Consider the following 18,135-nt stretch of genomic DNA (forward strand, 5'->3'; position numbering starts at 1 on the left):
TTTTAGCAGCTGGCTGTGAGAAAGTTTTGTAATTTTTTTTCTTTTTAATGACCATAGAAGGTATTTGAGGAATAAATGAATATATCCAGTGACTTAGCATAGTGCTTTGTACATAGACATCATAGAAATTTAGGATGCTTGAGAGAAGTTTGAGTATCTTAAGGCAGAAAACATTGAAAATAATGTTTTGAGAATGAAGGACTAAGTCCTGGCTGTTGATCGATTGTTTTAAGGTATTTATTAGATTTGGAAGACCCAGATTGAATGTTCCGTTATCATCTATTTTATGAGTTTAGGAAGCTAATTTAAATATAGTTAACCATACCAGCCTGATTCCTAATCAATATTGAATGCAGAATATTATAAAGCATAGATGAAAGAATGCATATGAAAACAGCTTTGTAAAATTAGGGTATCATATAATCCACCGGCTTGTAATGGTGTATTTGGAGTTGTGGTCATGTATTTTACTGGCTTTTGTAGGTATGAGGGTGTTTCTTGTTCTTGTTGTTTTATTGTGCACCCAATGGGCACAATTAGTGTCAATAAATAGAAGTTGACAGGAAGATTTCAAACTAGTATTTAGTCTCAGGAGGAGAAAAAAAATACTGTTTTAGAGAATTGGCTGTTGTGTGTGACTAAAAAAATTAAAAAAAAAAAAAAAAAAAAAAAAAAAAAAAAAAAAAAGATGGCTGGCGCCACAGCTCAGTAGGCCAATCCTCCTGTCTAGTTCCAGTCGGGGCGCCGGATTCTGTCCTGGTTGCTCCTCTTCCAGGCCAGTTCTCTGCTGTGGCCCGGGAGTGCAGTGGAGGATGGCCCAGGCCCTTGGGCCCTGCACCTGCATGGGAAACCAGGAGGAAGCATCTCCTGAGGGGTGAACCAGTGGAAAAAAGAAGACCTTTCTCTCTGTCTCTCTCACTGTCTAACTCTGCCTGTCAAAAAAAAAAAAAAAATTCAAGTGGGAATACATTATTTTCTGCCTAGATTTCCTTTGTTCTTTCAGCTTGTAGGAATCAGTGAACCTGTTAATTTGGTTATGCTATATTTCCTGACATAAAGGCTCATCCTAAGAGATGATTGGTTTTTAGAAAACCTCACGATAAAGGAAACTCTTGAAGTTGTAGGAATGATAGTATTTTTCAAGATGGTTTGTGAAAAAATTGCTATTACCAAGAAGATTCAGGATATTCACTCACATTGAAAGCTGTGGAAAGTCTTCTGTTTCGCACAATATCTTACAACTTTATAGAGCATTTGTTACTACCTCTGACACAGCAGTGGTCCCCAGAACACACCTTCAGTAGGAGACCTTTGTCAGTGTGCTGCTTTGGCGGCTGTTGATGCACTGATGAACAGATTCTGTGTGAGAGACTGGCGGAGAGCTGCTGGAGCAGCTACCTTGTGATGGGCTCCTTGTTAGTTGCCAGTTATAACTCATCAAAATAACTCTGGGACAGAGGTTACCCCATAGTGCGTGGTAGAGATCTTGAGTACCCCCAGAAAGAATAATTTTGACAAGTTTTAATGTGCCTTAGGAAATCATTAAAGCTATGTGGTGTTTAACCTATGTAAAGACGTTTTTTGCAAATTTATATGGCATAAATATAAAACTAGAAAGTTAATATGATATGGATGGTTTTAAAATTTTTTATAGTATATCAGTAACACTAATTTTAAAATTTGCCTTTAAAATATATTTTGCCAAGCTACTTGTTTAAAAGTAAGCTAACTTTTAAAAAAAATAAAATGATTTCTAAATGCCTTAGCAATAAATGATGGCATAGAATTATAATGTGTAGTTGGTGATCAAAGTTTGAGTAATTATGGGACTTAACTAATAGAAAAACTTAAAGATATTATATTTCCAGGCTAATATGTTTGTAGATCTACTTTACTCTCCATTATTTAAAGTGGACATCATGTGCCCAGTATTAATAACAGTCAGCAGTAGTTACCAGCTTATTTCCATCTTAGGTTTCACACTCTTCTGGTGACTTGCATGCAGCCTGTGGCCATTATTAGAACTAGACAAGAATCAGGCAGATGCTGAATTCTGGGAAGGTAATTCTGCTTTGATGAGGTCGCTTTCTTTCAGTAGGGAGACATGCTACTTTGCGTTCCAGCATGAAGAGAGGAAAGAATGAGTTGAGCAGGAGAGAAAGTTTAAGGAAATTTAGGACTCTTGCTTTCCGCTGTTAGTGCCTCATAGGATCATTCCCACTGAGTTGAAGGTTGGATTATTTTTAAACCCTGTGCAGTATTGAATGGGACCTTAAAAGGCTTGAGTATCAAGAGTTTTCTATATTAAAGCAGCTGTTAAAAAACTTAGCACCGTAGAGGAGGTTAATAGTTGCAGTATGTCACAGCTTTGAAAAATTATCGGCAGAGTCCTAATATTGCTGAGACTTAAAAAAACAAAAATCACTAAATTAGAGAAAATGAGTTGTCAGGTTTTTTTGTTTCTGTTTTTGAAAGAACATTAAAAGGAAGCAAGTGTCATTTTCTTCTATTAAGATTGTGCTTTGTTTTCTGTTGTGAGTTACCATGTATGGTATTTTTGATAGCAGGTTATAGTCAGAATGAACTTAGCCAAATTGGATTTTATTAAACATATATTAGTAGGTATAAATTGATCTTTTATATCCTATTGTTGTACTCTGTAATAGTTTGACACTTGTGATTTCAAAATGCTTATTAAAAAATACAGAAAATACAAAATGTTCAAAGAAGAAAAATGCTATATGCCAGGGGTGGGGAGCTTTTTATTCCTGCTAAGGACCTTTTGGATATTTATAACATCATACGTGGACCATACAAAATTATCAACTTAAGATTTATTGGATTTTGAGTCCTACCTGCGGTTGCCTTTCGTGGGCCTGCGCCAGATGTTCCCCAACCCTGCCATATGCCTTGGGCTACCTCTTCTGTGTGTGTGTGTATCCTGCTAGTCTTTCATGTATTCTAAGTTTGAGTAACTGTTCTAATTCAAAGACTTAAAGAATTATATTTGTATTGTTTTCTTGCCACATTGTCCTTTGCCATAGTTGATGACTTTGGTATTTATTTCAGTGTCTAAACTTTGTACTTATATATCTACCTTTTTGATTTTTTTCCCCTTAAAGTTTTGATCTTCTATGGAAGGATTTTAACCTTACCTACTCCTTTCACCCACCAAACACATATTGTATATGCTTCAGATTTTCCAAGCACAATCGATAATCAATGTTTATATTACCATATATGTGTAAACATTAATTATGCTGGTCACGCAGAAATGTTTCCTTTCTTACATGTTTTTGTTTTTCCTTAATCTAGGAACTTACCAAATCCATACACCTTACTAGTTGTCTAAATCTTTTCTCAAGCTGTCTGCTTGCATCTGTCTCATCTTTCTGAAGAAGAGAGACCTCTGGATGGTTATTCTCTATGCCTGGTTATACTGTTTCTAGCCTTGAAGTTTTCTTCAATATCTTCAGTTTCCTTTTTTCAGATTCCATATCATCTTTTGTTGCTTTCTAAGCAAAAGTACTTAAAAGATTTCTTTTAAATATTTATTTACTTATTTGAAAGGCAGAGTTAGAGGGAGAGGTAGAGAGAGACAGAAAGAGAATGCTCTACCTGGCTGTGATTGCCGGGGCTGGGCCAAGCAGGAGTCAAAAACTTTATCCGGGTCTCCTACATGGGTGCAGGGGCTCAAGCACTTGGAGCAGGCCACAGCACTGGATTTTTTAAATGCTTAATTTATTTATGTATTTGCTTTTGAATATCTGAAGATCTATCATACCACCATGATGGATTCTTGAATATAGAGTTCTAGGTTGAGAGTTATTTTTTCTTCAGCATTTTGAAGAATTATATATCTGTTTATATAATCTCTTTTTATGGAGGCTTAAATATCTTTACCTTCATTATTTAAAAATGTCATGATATTGTTCATTGCTATACGTTTATTTTCATTCCTTGTTAGAATATCCAGCCATCCTGGCTTCCTTTGTGGTCTTGACCCAAGACTTACACAGTTAACCTTAAAACCAAGAGAGTCCCACCCAGGCAGGCCAGAATTGTTGATCACCCTATTTTTTCTTTGCTCTGTTTCATTTCATTTAATGTGATTATGCTTTTGGATGCTCTTAATCTTTTTGCTAGCCATTTTTGTTTTATTTTTTTTTTATTTTTTATTTATTTTTTTTTAAAAACTGTTCTTTTTTTAAGATTTATTTATTTGAAAGAGTTACACAGAGAGAGGAGAGGCAGAGAGAGAGAGAGAGAGAGAGAGAGGTCTTCCATCAGATGGTTCACTCCCCAGATGGCTGCAACAGTTGGAGCTGTGCCGATCCGAAGCCAGGAGCCAGGAGCTTCTTCCGGGTCTCCCACGTGGGTGCAGGGGCCCAAGGACTTGGTCCATCTTCCACTGCTTTCCCAGGCCATAGCAGAGAGCTGAACAGGAAGCGGAGCAGCCGGGTCTCGAACCAGCGCCCATATGGGATTCCGGCGCTTTAGGCCAGGGCGTTAACCCACTGCGCCACCATGCCGGCCCCCATTTTTGTTTTATTTCTGGTAGATTTCTTCAGCTTTATCTTTCAGTCTTTTTGATTTTATTTTTCTTCATGTTTGCTATCTTATTTTTAAGGGGCTATTTTTATAGAATCCTGTATTTGGCTTATGGATACATTTCTTTTCTGAGGACATGAATGGTATTCTTTGCTTTTGCATATTCTCATTTTCTCACACAGGAATAGTAAAATTTTTTTGACATAGTCAGGTGTGGGTAGGCTCCATATACACATATAGATGAGGCTAAAATCCTAATGTGTAAGCTCTAAGGATCTCAGTAAATTTTTGAGATGCCATGTTTAGTTATCTGATTGGGTCTATTTACTGATTGTGAGACCTCCTCTATCCTTAGCTTTTATGTTTTTTTTCTTCTGGTAAAATCCCCCAGGGAAAATTCTTTCCAACTTAAAGGCTAAAGAGCTAGGGTTCTCCCACTGTGGAGCCATTTGTACCTGATCCCTTTCCCTCCTTTCATTTTTGGTTATGTTGCATCTATTGGCAACTGTGTACATTGTCTAGAATTTCTGTACTTTATACTTTCTGGCGAATAAAGGCTATGTGATCACTGGATCAGGAGAGCTTTTCAAGTCCAGGAGGGATCTGGTGTTCTGTTTCAGAAACAGCCTATCAGCAAATCCTCAGTTTTAACCTTGAAGTTTCCCCAGGTAATCGATATCATTCTTTGTTGCTTAAGTGTGGCTAGTGTTACAGGGCGCAGTGTTGAGTGGCATAATGGGTAAAGCCACTGCCTGAGATGCTGGCTTCCCACAGGGCTGCTGGCTCATATCCAGGCTGCTCCACTTCCAGTCCAGCTCCCTACTAATGGGATGGGAAAAGCAGTGGAAGATGGGCCATGTGGGACATTTAGAAGAAGCTGCCGCCATTGGGGGAGTGAACCAGTGGATAAAAGATCTCTCTCTGTAACTGTTGACTTTCAAATAAATACATAATAATAAATATTTTTTAAAGATATTTTTAAAAGCTTTCGAGTTTGGCTGGCGCTGCGGCTCAATAGGCCAATCCTCTGCCTGCGGCGCTGGCACACGGTTGGGGCGCCGGATTCTGTCCCGGTTGCCCCTCTTCCAGGCCAGCTCTCTGCTGTGGCCAGGGAGTGCAGTGGAGGTCTCACCCGCATAGGAGACCAGGAGAAGCTCCTGGCTCCTGGCTTCGGATCAGCGCCGTGCGCCGGCCACAGTGGCCACTGGGGGGTGAACCAACGGAAAAGGAAGACATTCTCTCTCTCTCTCTCTCTCTCTCTCTCTCTCACACACACACACACACACACACTCACACACTCACACTCTCACACACTCACACACTCACACTCTCACACTCTCACACTGTCACACTGTCCACTCTGCCTGTAAAAAAGAAAAAAAAAATCCAGAAAAACAAAAAATAACTTTCGAGTTCAACATCTTTCCTAATGTGTGGTGCAGAGATTGTCTGAAGTTGAATGAAGTTTTAGATTAAAAGTTGGAAAGCTCATGAAGTTGTATAGAGTCCTTTTGCCACTTTTCTCCTAGACTGTTTAGTGATGCTTTTAAGTAATTTAAAGAGTAAAGAATTTACCTTTTCACAATAAGGCAGTTAAATAGCCCAAAATTAAAGCCTCATGGAAAAAAGCAACTGACCTGGATAAGTATGTAATTGGTTTCTGAAAAAGTTAATAAGATCAATTTAAGATGATATTGTAGCTCTTATGGAAAGATGATTGTTGATTTTTGGAGACATTTTGCTGTTAGAGTTCCGTTTTCAGGTAGAGCTCACTGCCCAATATGTCACCATATATGTTAACCTTATTGGAGAAGGTGCAGATGAATACTGTCACTGTTTATTTATAAAATAGTAATCCCAAATAACATGTAAAGTGTACCTGGTTTGCTTTTCTCCATAATTATACAGTATTCTATAAATTGGAAAATCTAGTAGCCTTCAGTTTAAGTGTATGTTCCTTGTTGATGGGATGGGTGGCATAAAGAAATCAGTTTTTGTTCTCTTAAAGCTTTATTGGCAAGTATTACATAAACTATCTGAAATGGGACAAGGTAAGACAGGGTAATAAATATAGTAAATTTAATAAATTGATGAAATGAATAATGTACAGACAGAAAGGTCTCTTGGCCTTAATTAGTGGACATGGTAGTAGAGAAGAAGAGATACGAACTTTGGGAGAGGTAGGACTGTCACACATAAGACATAGCCCAAGTCAAGGATGAGCCAGACTGGGAAGACTGATCCTGAAGTGGAATGCCAAGTACCATTAGCTTTCCTGTTAGTCATTAGAAAGGCCATGGAAAGAATCTGTGGACTTTATTTCTAAAAGATTTTTTTTTATTTCCTTGAAGGCACAATGACAAATACATATAGAGAGAGCTTTTATCCAGTGGTTGACTTCCCAAATGGTACACATCTAGGGCAGCGACAGGAGCAGGAATTCCATCCAGGTCTCCCCTATGAGTGGCAAGGGCTAAAGTACTTGAGCTGTATTCTCCTTCCCAAGCCCATTAGGAGGAATCTGGATTGAAACAGGAGCCAACGGGACTCCACCTGGCACTCTTGGTGTGAGATGCCAGTGCCTGCTGCACCACAAAGTCGCCTCTCTGTGAAGTTTTGAACAGGCTGAGTTTTGTAATTTTTAGTTCATGGTAACTTCTCTTTAAAAAATTTTACTTTTGCATTTCTCATGTATAGGTTTAAGGAAATCTACCAAGAAACGCAGTGAGTCCCCACCTGCCGAGCTCCCCAGTTTGAGGAGGAGCACACGCCAAAAGACCACGGGCTCCTGTGCTAGTACCAGGTAATGATCTGGGTGTTTAAGTTGATTTAATTTATCTTTGATTGCTCAGATATTTTCAATTTTCATCAAAGTCTCCATTTTTAAAAAATCACTAATTTTTTACTTGTTTAGTACAGATATTTCTTCTAACGTAACTCATCATTTTCATGAATTATTCCCCAATGTTTATGTTTTTTACTAAGTTTTAATAGTGGTATTTTTTGACAACACTTTTATCCACTATTCTTGTCTCTGTTACCACACTGTCTTCTCAGAATTATTGCCGGTAGCTGAAACTTTGGTGGTTTTTGGTGGTAGAGTCTGCCAAATAACTTTAATGAGGTCTTTATGTAGATTTGGGTTGTTTTTTAAATTTCCCAGGAGCATGATTAAAGAATTAAAAGGGATTCCTGTAATATTACCTTATTCCTAAAAGTGTTGATACCAGTTACTAAGTTTAATGAGCGATGGAGAGAAAAGTATTACTTTTCATTTGTATGGTTATACCATCTCCTTTCAATAAAAAGTCTAGATTCTTTTCCTTTTTTTAAGTTTTTTTATTTGAAAGGCAGAGACACAGAAATAGAGCTCTCCCATCCACTGGTTCACATTCTGGATGCCCACAAGAGCCAGGGCTGGACCAGGCCAAAGCCAGGAGCCAGGAACTCCCAACTTGGTCTCTTACATGAGTGGAGAACCTGCCACCTTCCAGGGTGCTGCGATGTGTGTGTTCTTTCATGTTTCCAGTTCCTGTGTCTTCCACTTGCTGTAGATCTCATCTTAAGAACGTAACTGCCTTTATGTTATGTAGGATATTACTTCTCATACTTTTATTGCTTAATTGAGAATCTTAGGTCGAAGGTAAACCTCTTTTCTACAATTTCCTCTTGGATTTTCATACTTGATCAATTTGGTCAAGTGCCTCTCCAGTAGGGAGATGTGAGTTCTCTTTGTTTTATTTGTAGTTTATTTCCATTACAAAATGCATCAAACAGCAGTGATAGGGGAATGATTTTCTTTTGTGCTTTTCTACTCTATAACTCAAGTAGTTAGAATTCTTCTCTAACACTATTCTGGCTGCTCTTGGCAGTGGTACAGTAATGATGTAAGAAAAAGGAAGACTGTTGTCTGTTAAGTTGTTATTAAATATACCTTTGCCACTTTAAAATCCTTTTCCATTTATTGTTAAAAGTTTTTGCTTTGTTTAAAATATCTAGTTTGGCCATTTCCTTTTGATGTTTCTTAGCAATACTTTAATGAAGACTTTGGACAAAATATCTTAGTTCTTCAGAATTTTTGTACTATATTGGGTTGAAGTATGAACTGAGTTTTACGGTTGAAGAGTTCAAGCTGTATGTGAAGTCAGGTGATTGAGTATAAAAATTTGTCCTGCCCTGCCTTTCTGTGCAACCTCTGTTCCTTCCACAGGTACCTGGAAATCTGTGCCTGTGCAGTCACTGCCAGTGTAGCTGGTCATGCTGTGCGCAGCCCTCTAGCCACTTGCCTTGAAACATTTTCTGAATTATTTGAGATTCAGTTTAAATTCAGTGCCTTGGTAGCCTACTGAGGCTGTGTGTCTTTGTTTCTCTTTAGACTGTTTCTCCTTGAGGGCAACAACCCTATGTATCCAAAGTGGTTAGCCCAGTGTGTTGGTGCAGTTAAATGATAAATGAATGAATTTGAATCCTTCTAATTTGTAGCTTGGTAAGTTGGGTTTGGAATGAGCTTTCCTTGTGAAGGAAAGATTAGTTAAGCAGACCCCTGTTTCGGGAGGATTTTACACTGATTTGAAGAAAAATGTCAGTACTCAGGTAATTCAGAGCTCTCATGTACATGTCATTTATGGTTGCTGCATTTCTGTTCTCTGCAAGCAGCTTTAAGGCTTCACATTTGCTGGCTGTAGCTTGACCTCAATCTAAGGTTTCTTTAATAGTTTCTTTTGTAATAGATATCTGCATGCCCTAAGGTAATTTGGGGAACTGTTTTTAAATACTTGTAGTACATTGTGGGGAGGGTCTTTAGTCACTACTTGATTTACTAATTCCTCATTAAAATAGGGGAAAAGGTTACCATTAATACAACAATTTTAAGAGAAATGAGTGGTAGTTTTTTCTATATCTTGTTCTGTGCCTGTATCATAAACAAGTTTTTTTTCCAAATATCATTTGAATTTATAAATATGAAAATTGTTATAGTTTGTTTAAAAGGTTTAATTATTATCCATTATTGGGCTATTTAGTTTTGGATGATGTAGGTAATCTGGAATATAGAGGATTGGAACTTTTTCCCATCTCCTCCTTTCCTCCTTGCGTTGGCAGTGTCAGTCAGCAAGCCCTTTTATATTGATCCACTAGTTACCCTGAAGTGTGGAACTCTATTTTAAATGAATTGAATTTTCTCTGCAGGAGGAGTCTCTTTTCTATTTAGTTGGAATTATTTGAGTCTGTAAGGATGACAACAGCTCTTTGTGACACAAAAGCTTGTATTGTGAATGTGATATAACTTGGAAGAATTTTAAGTATACAAAGTCTTAGTTGTTATGCTTAGTGATTTTCTGTAACAATTTTTATTTTAAAAGAAGAAACTGGCTTTGTGCTCCATGAATCTGAGCTTTGTGCTGTCTATACATTGCTCCTGGTTCCCTCGTAATGCTGCCTATGATGACATTTTTGTGTTGTAGTCGGCGAGGCTCTGGCCTGGGCAAAAGAGGAGCAGCTGAGACTCGTCGACAGGAAAAAATGGCAGATCCTGAAAGCAACCAGGAGGCAGTAAATTCTTCAGCTGCACGGACAGATGAAGCTCCCCAAGGAGCTGCAGGTAGATGGCACTTCTTAACTCTAAAATGCATTTTTCTTATTTCACAGATTTATTTAGGGAGTAAATTACTCTATCCATATAGAGATAGAGTGAAAGGAAGGAGATGGAAATATACTGTGTGTTGCCATCATATGAACTTCCTGTTCTATTTTGTTACAGCTTAGGTGTTTGGTGTGTTTTGATTTGTTCGTTATTTGCTGTTTCTTAATGTTTGTTTAATTCAGACTTGTATTCTGTTCAAAAGGCTTTTAGGAGAGAGTAACTCCTTTTTTTATAAGCATTTCAAATATTGACTTGGACATATAATTGATTATTTAAAAGAGTTTAAATACATGATAAAAATGTTGAGGATATGATTAAATTGCTTCATACATAGGTAAATTTTAACAGGATTTTCTAAGGCCTTTAAAAATAATGTTACAGTTGAACCTCAGCAACTTGAAGAATTTAAATTTTTATGGGCTGCTTATTTTTGTTTTTAATATCTTAGAAGACCAAGAATCATGCTTTTCCCCCCTCTCTTTAGCTTGAAATATGTATTCATTACTGTTACCAAAACTAGTTGAATAATTCAACTGTTAATCGTGGCTGATGGTGTTTCTGAGTTTTGTTTGTTCTGAAGATTTGTTTATTTGAAAGGAGGCAGAGTCACAGGGATGGGAGAGAGGTCTTTATCTGCTGCTTTGCTCCCAAAATGGTCAGTCCTGACCTGCTGAAGCCAGGAGCTCCTCCTGGGACTCCCAGGTGGGTGGCAGGGGCCCAGGTACTTGGGCCATTTGCTGCTGCTTTTCCCAGGGAAGAGCCTGGGATTAATCATATGTCATGTTTTACCAGATGGGTTCTAGTTTTGCTTCGCTGTTACCTTGTCCTGCTCAGCTAAGCATTTTTTAAACTACTGGTTGTTCCTAGTTTTTTTTTTTTTTTTAAGTTTTTTTTTTAAAAAGATTTATTTATTTATTTATTTGAAAGGCAGAGTTACCGAGAGGCAGAGGCAGAGAGAGATACCTTCCATCCGCTGATTCACTTCCCAAATGGCTGCAACGCCCAGAGCTGCTGTGATCTGAAGCCAGGAGCTTCTTCTTGGTTTCCCAGGCAGGTGGAGGGGCCCGGAGACTTGAGCTGTCTTCAATTGCTTTCCCAGGCCACAGCAGAGAGCTGGATTGGACGTGGTCTCCAACTGACGCCCATATGGGATGCTAGCACTGTAGGCGGTGGCTTTACCAGCTATGCCATAGCGCTGGCCCCATCCTAGTTTTGTATGATAAATTACATGGTAGACTTACAGCATATTTTTTGGTGAAAGAGATCTTTTTTTTCCTCCTGTACCTTTTCCCTGGGATAGTTTTTCCAAAGTATTAAATGGGAGAGGGTAGAAAGAGAGTCTGGTCAGGTAACAGAAGCTGCTCATGGCACAGCCTTCCCTTCTCAGTCTGTCAGTGCTTATTTCAAGTATGAATGTGGGTCGGGGCAGTTCCCACATGACAGAAATGGAGCTGCTGAATGTTGTGAAAGTCAACTCACTGTAGTAATCGTAAGAGCTGATGGGTTTGGAGTGTGCACTTTATTACAGACACATATTAAACACTTGACATATATTCTCATTTGATATTCAGGTAACTTGTCATTATCATTTATAAATGAGGAGAGAAACTAAGACATACTGGTTAAACTTTCCCAGGGTTATAGACTGTGTGACTCTCAAATCCATGTCTTAGAAATCAAGTGTACATTTGTAACAACTGTGGTTATAAGACTTTGTTTAATTTATATGAATATAATTGAAGATTGAAATGAGGGGGTGGGGTAAAAATTTTGTTCTATGGTGCAATTATTTAAGAAGATAAGATCTTTAAGGGATCAGGCTCACTAGTTTGCTTTCCTAAATACTGTTGTGTGTTTCATTGTCATATGTACTTGAAATCACAGTGTGATACAGATTTCTAAGTTTATGTATTGTAGTCATAGTGATAAAACATTTATTTGCCATGTGTCCTGACAGTAGAGGAGTACTGGGCTAATTATATGTTGGAGAAGGGATCTTTTTTGGAGAGGAAAGGAGTGAATTACCTAAAAGTTTTACATTCTTCAGTATGTGCTTTAATTTCTCTATATGTAAAATACAAACTTCAAGGGGTGGAGACTGTGGTGCTATTTCACTCCTTGGGATGCCTACATCCCATGTTAGAGTGCCAGTTCCAGTCCTGGCCACACTGTTAACCATCCAGCTTTTTGTGATGAGCCTAGGATGACAGCAGTTTATGGCTCAAGGACTTAGCCACCTTCCACCCACATGGCATTCCCAGATAGAGTTCTTGTCTCCTGGTTTTGGCATGGTCCGGTAGTCCGGTAGCCCTGGCTGTTGCAGGTTTTTGGGGGAGAGAACCAGCAGAATTAAGATCTCATTTTCTGGCTCCCCCTCTTGTCATTCCAGTTTTCAAATAAATAAGTAAATCTTAAAAAATACATATAAACTTCTTAATTGGTATAATGGCAGTCATTTGGTATAGTGATTAAAATGTTTCTTGAGATAACATGTGTTTCATGTTGGAGTGCCTTCATTCCAGTCCTGGCTCTGCTCCCAACTCCAACTTCCTGTCATTGTGTGCCCTGGGAAGCGGCAGGTAATGGCTAAAGTCCTTGTGTACCTGTCACCCATGTTAGAGACCAGGTTTGAGTTCTTGGTTTCTGATTTTACCCTGGCTCAGCCACAGCTGTTGAGGGTATTTAGGGAGTGAGGGCCCCCCCACCCCAACCCCTCCAGCTAACTAAATAAAAAATATTTTAAAAAACATACTCTGTTGCCTTCCATGCTTACACATCTAGTAAACTCAGCAGTTCTTGGCAAAGTAAAATCTAATTCTATGAGCTTTATAATAATTTATCTTTGCTTTCTGTATAAGAGGTTGCCTCAGTTTAGGTATAAAACCTTGGTGCTCTATCAGATTTTGTGTTCTGATTTAAACAATGTTTTCTTGATTGTTCTCATTCAAGTGTGTATTGTAAACTATTTGACATGGTGCTGTGAAGATATACTGAGATTATAGAAAATAACCGATTTAAGAAAAAAGATTGGCACTACTGAAAACCTGGTGTTGGATATTCTATTGATATTACATTTTGTCTCTTGGGACAAATCTGGTGCATGAACTCAAGTGATTAGAAGCCTGACTAAAGAACTTTGTAGTCAAGCCCTGTGACTTTATTACATTTTCTTATCTGTATGACCACAAAACAGCTACTGTCTATGCTCTTGATTAAATTGGCCTAAAGTCGATCAGTTTTCTAAAACATACATAAAAGGAACCACAGTGGGCAGCTGCTTAATACTTGCCATCAAAGGAGTGGTAGCAGGAGCCTTTTCTTTTTGTCTGGTACTTGATTTCTGTTAAAAATGAGCACCTTGCCCCACCCACACCTTCCATTCCTCCAGTTGAAAAACAGATTATCTTGCTGCTTCTTGTAGTGGTTCTGTGGTTTCTAAAGGTTGGGACTTCACTAGAATACAACCATAACAACTTTTTAAATGATGTTCTTTTACATGTTCTGTGTCTTGATCGTCTTTGTGGCCGGGCAGTGTGAAATATTCATTAAGAAGGTCAATAGAGTAATGTGTATAAGAAGTAACAGAGGGACCTATGCTGTGGTGCAGCCAGTTAAAGCCCTGCTAATGCACCTGGGAAAACAGTGGAGGATGGCCCCAGTCTTTGGGAACCTGGAAGAAGCTCCTGGTTCCTGGCTTCAAAGTAGCCCACCTCCGGCAGTTGTAGTCATTTGGGGGAGTGAACCAGCAAATGGAAGACCTCTGTCTCTACCTCTCTCTGTCAAATAAATAAAATTAATTTTAAAAATAACAAAAAAATCTTTTTAAGCTTTATTTTGAAAGGTAATGTGAAAGGCAGAGAAAGAGAGGGAGAGATCCTTCTTGCATTTGCTGGTTCATGCCCCAGATGCCTGCAACAACCAAAGATGGGCCAGGCCAAAACCTGGATTCAGGAATTCCAGCTCTCACACTTTGAGTGTCAGGGATCCATGCATTTTGGTCATTGTATGCTGAACAGGATGCTAATCAGAAGTGGAGTTAGGGCTCATCCCCAGGCATTCTGTAAGCACTCAGGTTAGGATAATGGCATCCTAAGCAGCAGCTTAGCATCATGTGCCATAGCACCTGCCTTGAGGAATCCTTTAATGGTTGTAAGTCTATAGAATGTATTAAAATGTGATGAATAAGTTTTAAAAACCAGCATTGCCTTAGGTTAAGTTTTGATGTTTACTTGTTTATTTTGTTGTGTGTGTGTATGGTTTCTGAGCATGCTTTAAAAAAGCCCAACTATTTCGTTTGTTAAAATTTTGTTATTTGCTTCCCACATGTCTGGAAGACCTTTTTTTTTTTTTAAATTTCTTTTTGACAGGCGGAGTGGACAGTGAGAGAGAGAGAGAAAGGTCTTCCTTTTTTTTGCCGTTGGTTCACCCTCCAATTGCCGCCACGGCCGGTGCGCTGCGGCCCCCGCACCACGCTGATCTGGAAGACCTTTAAAAGAAGTTTTTGAGGGGGCCGGCGCTGTGGCTTGCTTGGCTAATCCTCTGCCTTCGGCGCCGGCATCCCATATGGGTGCTGGGGTCTAGTCCCAGTTGCTCTTTTTCCAGTCCAGCTCTCTGCTGTGGCCTGGGAAGGCAGTGGAGGATGGCCCAAGTGCTTGGGCCCTGCACCCGCGTGGGAGACCAGGAGGAAGCACCTGGCTCCTGGCTTCGGATCGGTGTAGCTCTGGCCGTAGCGGCCATTTCAGGGGTAAACTAACAGAAGGAAGACCTTTGTCTCTGTCTCTCTCTCTCACTGTCTAACTCTGTCAAATAAATAAAAATTTTAAAAACTATTAAAGTTTAAGAGCCACTTTAACAAATTGATTCATAATTGGTGCTTAACAACAGTAGTTTCAACAATGTTTCTGCACAACTTAAAAACAACAGCATTTGAATTAAAAAGACTTAATGAGTTGATGTAGTCCCTAAGTGGTACAACTTTTTTTTTTTAAATTTTTTTTTTATTTTTTGACAGGCAGAGTGGACAGTGAGAGAGAGAAACAGAGAGAAAGGTCTTCCTTTTGCCGTTGGTTCACCCTCCAATGGCCGCTGCGGCCGGTGCACCGCGCTGATCCGAAGGCAGGAGCCAGGTGCTTCTCCTGGTCTCCCATGGGGTGCAGGGCCCAAGTACTTGGGCCATCCTCCACTGCACTCCCTGGCCACAGCAGAGAGCTGGCCTGGAAGAGGGGCAACCGGGACAGAATCCGGCGCCCCGACTGGGACTAGAACCCGGTGTGCCGGTGCCGCTAGGCAGAGGATTAGCCTAGTGAGCTGCGGCGCTGGCACAACTTGGTTTTAAAATCTGATCCATTACTGGCTATCAAAGCCTCCGTTTCCTCATGTGCATGTTGAAGCTTGTAATACTTCTTGGTACAGTTGTGAGGAAACATAGACAGTGCCTACAAATAGTAAGCATTTAATAATTGTGTATGTCTGTAGCATTCTAGATTGTAACTATTGGTTAATGTCTTTTCTTCCACAAAAGTGAACTTTGCTGTTGGTACCCTTTAATATCAGCATTTCTAGTTAGCCTGTAGCTCTAAAACCATAGCGATGCTGGAAGAGGCCAGACTGTAAATGTTGTAGGCTTTATGTGGTCTCTGTTGTAACCGCTCAGTTCTGTGATTACAATGTGAAAGCATCGCTGGACTACAGGATACGGATCTATCATGTGCATGAATGTGTGCAGCTGTGTTATAAATGTTACTGAAAAAACTGGTTGGCCTAGATTTGGCCTTTGGCAATAGTTTATTGACCAGTATTCTAAGATTTTTCTCAGAATTGAAAAAAATCTGTAAACGTAGAAAATACCTAATGGTGCATAAACAAAGAGATTGTGAGAATATAATTTATGGCTGGTGTGTTGGTGTCTTTCTACAGAGAAATTCTTAAATTCATATGTTACTCATGTACCTCTTTAACAATAGTGACAAAAATAATCTCCCTAGCTTGCCTTCTGTAATTATCTGTCAAGGGCCGAGGTATTATGACGATAAGTTATGCATACATACATCAGTTGCATAAAAAAGTGCTAGAGGACTCAGTAGACACTGAGAGCTGCAATAATAAATAGCCAGTTTTGCAGGAAGATGGTTTTACCTCCTGGTCAGATTCATAATTGAATCTGCCTCTGTAAGCTTAGACTGATTATATGTGCCTGTGTCTTAGGTTAGTATTTTGGGTAGTAGGAATCTTGGTTATCTTAGCTGTTCTTTTGGTACCACTTCAGCATCTTAGTTGGCCTCTCTTTCATACGTCATAGTAGTATTGCAATTTTCTCTAAGCTATATTGTGTATATGTGTATATTCAGTATTTTGTTCTAGAAATAAAAGGTACAGTCTTCTCCAATTCTTGAAATTAGAGAAAACAGATAAGTGATTATATCGAAATTGTAATCTAGGAATACAGCAGACCTAAGAAGGTGCACATCTACATAGAATGTCAGTTTGAGGCCAATAATTTTTTTTATTTTTTATTTTATTTTTTTTTTATTTATTTTTATTTATTTATTTTTTGACAGGCAGAGTGGACAGTGAGAGAGAGAGACAGAGAGAAAGGTCTTCCTTTGCCGTTGGTTCACCCTCCAATGGCCGGCGTGGCCGGCGCGCTGCGGCCGGCGCACCGCGCTGATCCGATGGCAGGAGCCAGGAGCCAGGTGCTTTTCCTGGTCTCCCATGGGGTGCAGGGCCCAAGTACCTGGGCCATCCTCCACTGCACTCCTGGGCCACAGCAGAGAGCTGGCCTGGAAGAGGGGCAACTGGGACAGAATCCGGCGCCCTGACCGGGACTAGAACGCGGTGTGCCGGCGCCGCAAGGCGGAGGATTAGCCTAGTGAGCCGCGGCGCCGGCCTAGGCCAATTATTAAATATCACAGTGGTCTTAGCTGTGAGAGTATTTCAGGATTTAATTCCAGAATGATAAGAAGTATTTCAAAAATATGAGGAAATCTATAAAGCCATTTCATTCAATGTGAATGAAATGCAAATGTTGTATTTTTTTGCTTGTTTTATTTATTTATTCCTTTTTTTTTTTTTTTTTTTTTGACAGGTAGAGTTATAGACAGAGAGAGACAGAGAGAAAGGTCTTCCTTCTGTTGATTCACCCCTCAAATGGCCGCCACGGCTGGCACTATGCTGATCTGAAGCCAGGAGCCAGGTGCTTCTTCCTGGTCTCCCATGCGGGTGCAGGGCCCAAGGACCTGGGCCATCCCCCACTGCCTTCCCGGGCCACAGCAGAGAGCTGGACTGGAAGAGGAGCAGCTGGGACTAGTACCCGGTGCCCCAACTGGGACTAGAACCCCGAGTGCCAGGGCGCCGGCCATATTTATTTATTCTTAAAAGATTTAATTATCTATTTGAAAGTTAGAGTTACAGACCAGGAGAGGCAGAGATATATAGATATATATAGAGATCTTCCATCTTCTGGTTCACTCCTCCAGATGACCGAAGCCAGGAGCTTCTGGGTCTCACGTGGTTGCTGGGGCCAACGACTTGGGACATCTGCTGCTGCTTTCCCAGGTGCTTCAGCAGGGAGCTGGATGGGAAGTGGAGCAGCTGGGACTCTAGCTGGCACCCATGGGATGCTGGTGCTGCAGATGGCAGCTTTACCTGCTACATCACAACACTGGCCTTTTTGTTTTACTTTTTTTTTTTTTTTTTTTAAGATTTATTTGTTTGAAAGGAAGAGTTAGCAAGAGGTACAGAGAGCTGTCTAAAGATACAGAGAGTACTCTAACTTCCACTGGTTTTTGCCCAGGTGGCTGCAATAGCCTGAGTGGGGCTGGTTTGAAGCTAGGAGACAGGAGCTGCTTCTGTGTCTCCCACATGGGTAGCAGGAAACCAAGTACTAGGGCCACCTTCCAATGTTTTCCAGGCTTATTAGTAGGGGGCTGGATTGGAAGGGGAAC

General features: G+C 39.9%; 1 protein-coding gene across 29 annotated transcripts in view; it reads left to right on the plus strand.

Annotated features, from left to right (window-relative positions):
* Positions 1–18,135, plus strand: part of TRIP12 (thyroid hormone receptor interactor 12) — a 153,631-nt gene that overhangs the window by 65,546 nt on the left and 69,950 nt on the right. For all 29 annotated transcript variants that reach the window (XM_051849049.2, XM_070070086.1, XM_070070091.1 and 26 more), the window contains 2 exons: positions 7,249–7,354; positions 10,014–10,150. In XM_051849049.2, coding sequence (XP_051705009.1) covers positions 7,249–7,354; positions 10,014–10,150 — 243 coding nt within the window. The remainder of the gene's footprint in view (positions 1–7,248; positions 7,355–10,013; positions 10,151–18,135) is intronic.

Source organism: Oryctolagus cuniculus, chromosome 3 (assembly GCF_964237555.1).
Source record: "Oryctolagus cuniculus chromosome 3, mOryCun1.1, whole genome shotgun sequence".
In the NCBI taxonomy this organism is placed as follows: Eukaryota; Metazoa; Chordata; class Mammalia; order Lagomorpha; family Leporidae; genus Oryctolagus; species Oryctolagus cuniculus.